This window comes from Babylonia areolata, chromosome 18 (genome assembly GCF_041734735.1).
Source record: "Babylonia areolata isolate BAREFJ2019XMU chromosome 18, ASM4173473v1, whole genome shotgun sequence".
NCBI lineage: Eukaryota > Metazoa > Mollusca > Gastropoda > Neogastropoda > Buccinidae > Babylonia > Babylonia areolata.
In genome coordinates this window covers 4,205,717-4,208,216 of record NC_134893.1, presented here as the reverse complement: position 1 = coordinate 4,208,216, position 2,500 = coordinate 4,205,717, and the positions used below count along the sequence as shown (strand labels likewise).

At 42.4% G+C, this 2,500-nt stretch overlaps 2 protein-coding genes across 4 annotated transcripts in view; one reads left to right on the top strand and one right to left on the bottom strand.

The window, feature by feature from the left end:
• The window catches only part of LOC143292372 (uncharacterized), a 49,568-nt gene that overhangs the window by 27,369 nt on the left and 19,699 nt on the right, over positions 1–2,500 (bottom strand). The gene's annotated exons all lie outside the window — the stretch shown is intronic.
• LOC143292946 (uncharacterized) overlaps positions 1,625–2,500 on the top strand; it is a 1,493-nt gene continuing 617 nt past the window's right edge. The window contains exons 1-3 of the mRNA XM_076603663.1: positions 1,625–1,658; positions 2,105–2,179; positions 2,408–2,500. The exon at positions 2,408–2,500 is cut by the window's right edge and continues 13 nt beyond it. Of these exons, the coding sequence (XP_076459778.1) occupies positions 1,625–1,658; positions 2,105–2,179; positions 2,408–2,500 (202 nt within the window). The remainder of the gene's footprint in view (positions 1,659–2,104; positions 2,180–2,407) is intronic.

Here is a 2,500-nt window from a genome sequence, read left to right as displayed (position 1 = left end):
TTAGTAGTAGTTCTTTTTTATGTATTTATCTATTATTTATTAACTCTTTTTTTCTCAAGGTCTGACTAAACGCGTTGGGTTACGCCGCTGGTCAGGTATCTGCTTGGCAGATGTGGTGCAGCGCATATGGATTTGTCCGAACGCAGTGACGCCTCCTTGAGCTACTGAAACTGAAACTATCAATGAAATGAAAAGAAAATGGTTGTGGGGAAGCCTTTGTTGTTGGTTTCTGTAGATTACAATACGTTCGCGATTGATTGGTTTCCACGTAGCTCGTTGTTGATATTTGGGGATTTATTCAAACGAATGCATAGCGATTTTTGTTGTTGATGTGGTGTATCTTTTTGACAGTTTGAAGAACTTTGCTCATCATAGAGAATATAATTATGTACATGAAATACTGCTTGATAGGTAAGGAAAATAAATATATCTTAAGCACATACGTGACTGAGAAGAAACAGGGTAAAAAGAAACGAAAAAATGAAAAAAAACGTAAATCAATTTAGTTATTCTTCCCCTATTGCCATTAGCACCGACTGTTACTAGTTTAATTCTTTTGGATGAAAAGTATCCTATTTAAAGATCTTGTTAGAGTGCATACAAGAATATCCTGTTTGGGAATACCTTTAGCCCTGCCTGCAAGAAATACGCCTGGGGGAAAACGTGTGGTGGTGGTGGTGGTGGTGGTGGTGAGGATCGTTTTGCGAATGTACCACCCCCCCCCCAACCCCTCCACGCCCCCCTTAACCTATCAAGTCCTTTGGAGGAGAAGACATTCAATAAGCTTGTCCCCATTCCACCAACATCAGAACTACTAACTCCACAAACGCTCCGCGACGAACGCTGACATCAAAACCCACACCTGCCCTGATTACTCTTCGACTCTTAATTGGCGAAACTGACACCAAACTCAACGCGTCCTGATAACCCGACGACCCTCGGCGACCCAGTCGGTCTCTGTACCTTCCTTTCCCCCTGCCATTGTGCGGACGTGTTGTTCAACACGTTCTGGCGTTCTCCAACATGTTGGTACACAAACCAGGAACTGACAACTTATCACTGGTCGGTCTGGACTGGGTACAGATACACCTGCATTGTGTTACCTTTACCTTTCTGGAGTGGGGTTGTAAATATCAAGCACACATCCGCTGTATCAATGGCGTTATTTTCTTTATTTCTTTCTTTTGTTTCTTTTTTTTTCTTCTTCTTTCTTTCTTTTTTTTTTTTTTTTTTTTTTTTAAGACAGAATCATGTACGATATGATATCTATCTATCTGTCTATCTATCTATCTAGTCTTCTGCGGATTAAAGGAAAGGGGCTGCGAGAGAAAGAGCTAAGGGTTTTGGCCATTAAACTCTTGTTTCCGTTTCTTTGATGAAAAAGAAAAAGAAAGAAGTGATTATTCTAAGTCTGCCAATAAGAAAGCAAGTAAGTGCTAAATAAAGAAGCTTGCCAGCAAGCACAAAAAAACAACAAAAAACAACAGAAAAAAAAACCCAAAAAACCCCAAGATAACATAAAATAAAACAAAATAAGCAACCAGTTTATCTGCTGCGTTCAAGATGAGTCATCCCATAGGAACGTTTACCACAATGCATGTGAGCAGACGTTACATGCATACGAATGCCCAGGCACGTTCAGTGTGGCACACATATCCGTAAGTACACAAAGCGGAGTTGTTTGAACAAATATCGATGCTGGATCAGGTATACAGGATTCTTTACTGGGAAGAGGTTTTAGGGGATGGGTCTAAAGGATATCGGTGTCGTGACTTTCTCGTTTACTTTTTTGTTGTAAATGAAGAGATGAAAATGCGCGCGTGTGCATGCGCGCGTGTGTGTGTTTGTGTGAGGGGTGGATGAAAGAGAGAGAGAGAGAGAGAGAGAGAGAGAGAGATTCAGCACATACCTGGGACGAATCAATCAACCAATCCAGCCATTCATCCAGCCAATCAACCAACAACCCACACACCACCAACATTCCACACACCAACCAACAATCCAACCATCATCCAGCAACGCACGCAACAGCCTACAACCCACACAACAAACAACTCACCCACCAACCAACAATCCACCCAACAACCAATAATCCACCCAACAGCCAAAAATCCAATCACCATTCAGCAACGCACACAGCCAACGATCTACGAACCAACCAACAATCCACCCTCCAAATAAGAATGTACCCACACACCATCCAACAATCCACCCACCAACCAACAATCCACCCTCCAACCAACAATCCAGCCAACGACCAACAATCCATCCTCCAACCAACAATCCAGCCAACAACCAACAATCCACTCTCCAAACAAGAATGTACCAATACACCATCCAACAATCCACCGAACAAACCAAAAATCCACCCAACAACCAAAAATCCACCCAACAACCAACAATACAGCCAACAACCAACAATCTACCCACACACCATCCAACAATCCACCCACCAACCAACAATCCACCCAACAACCAACAATCCACCTACCAACCAAAA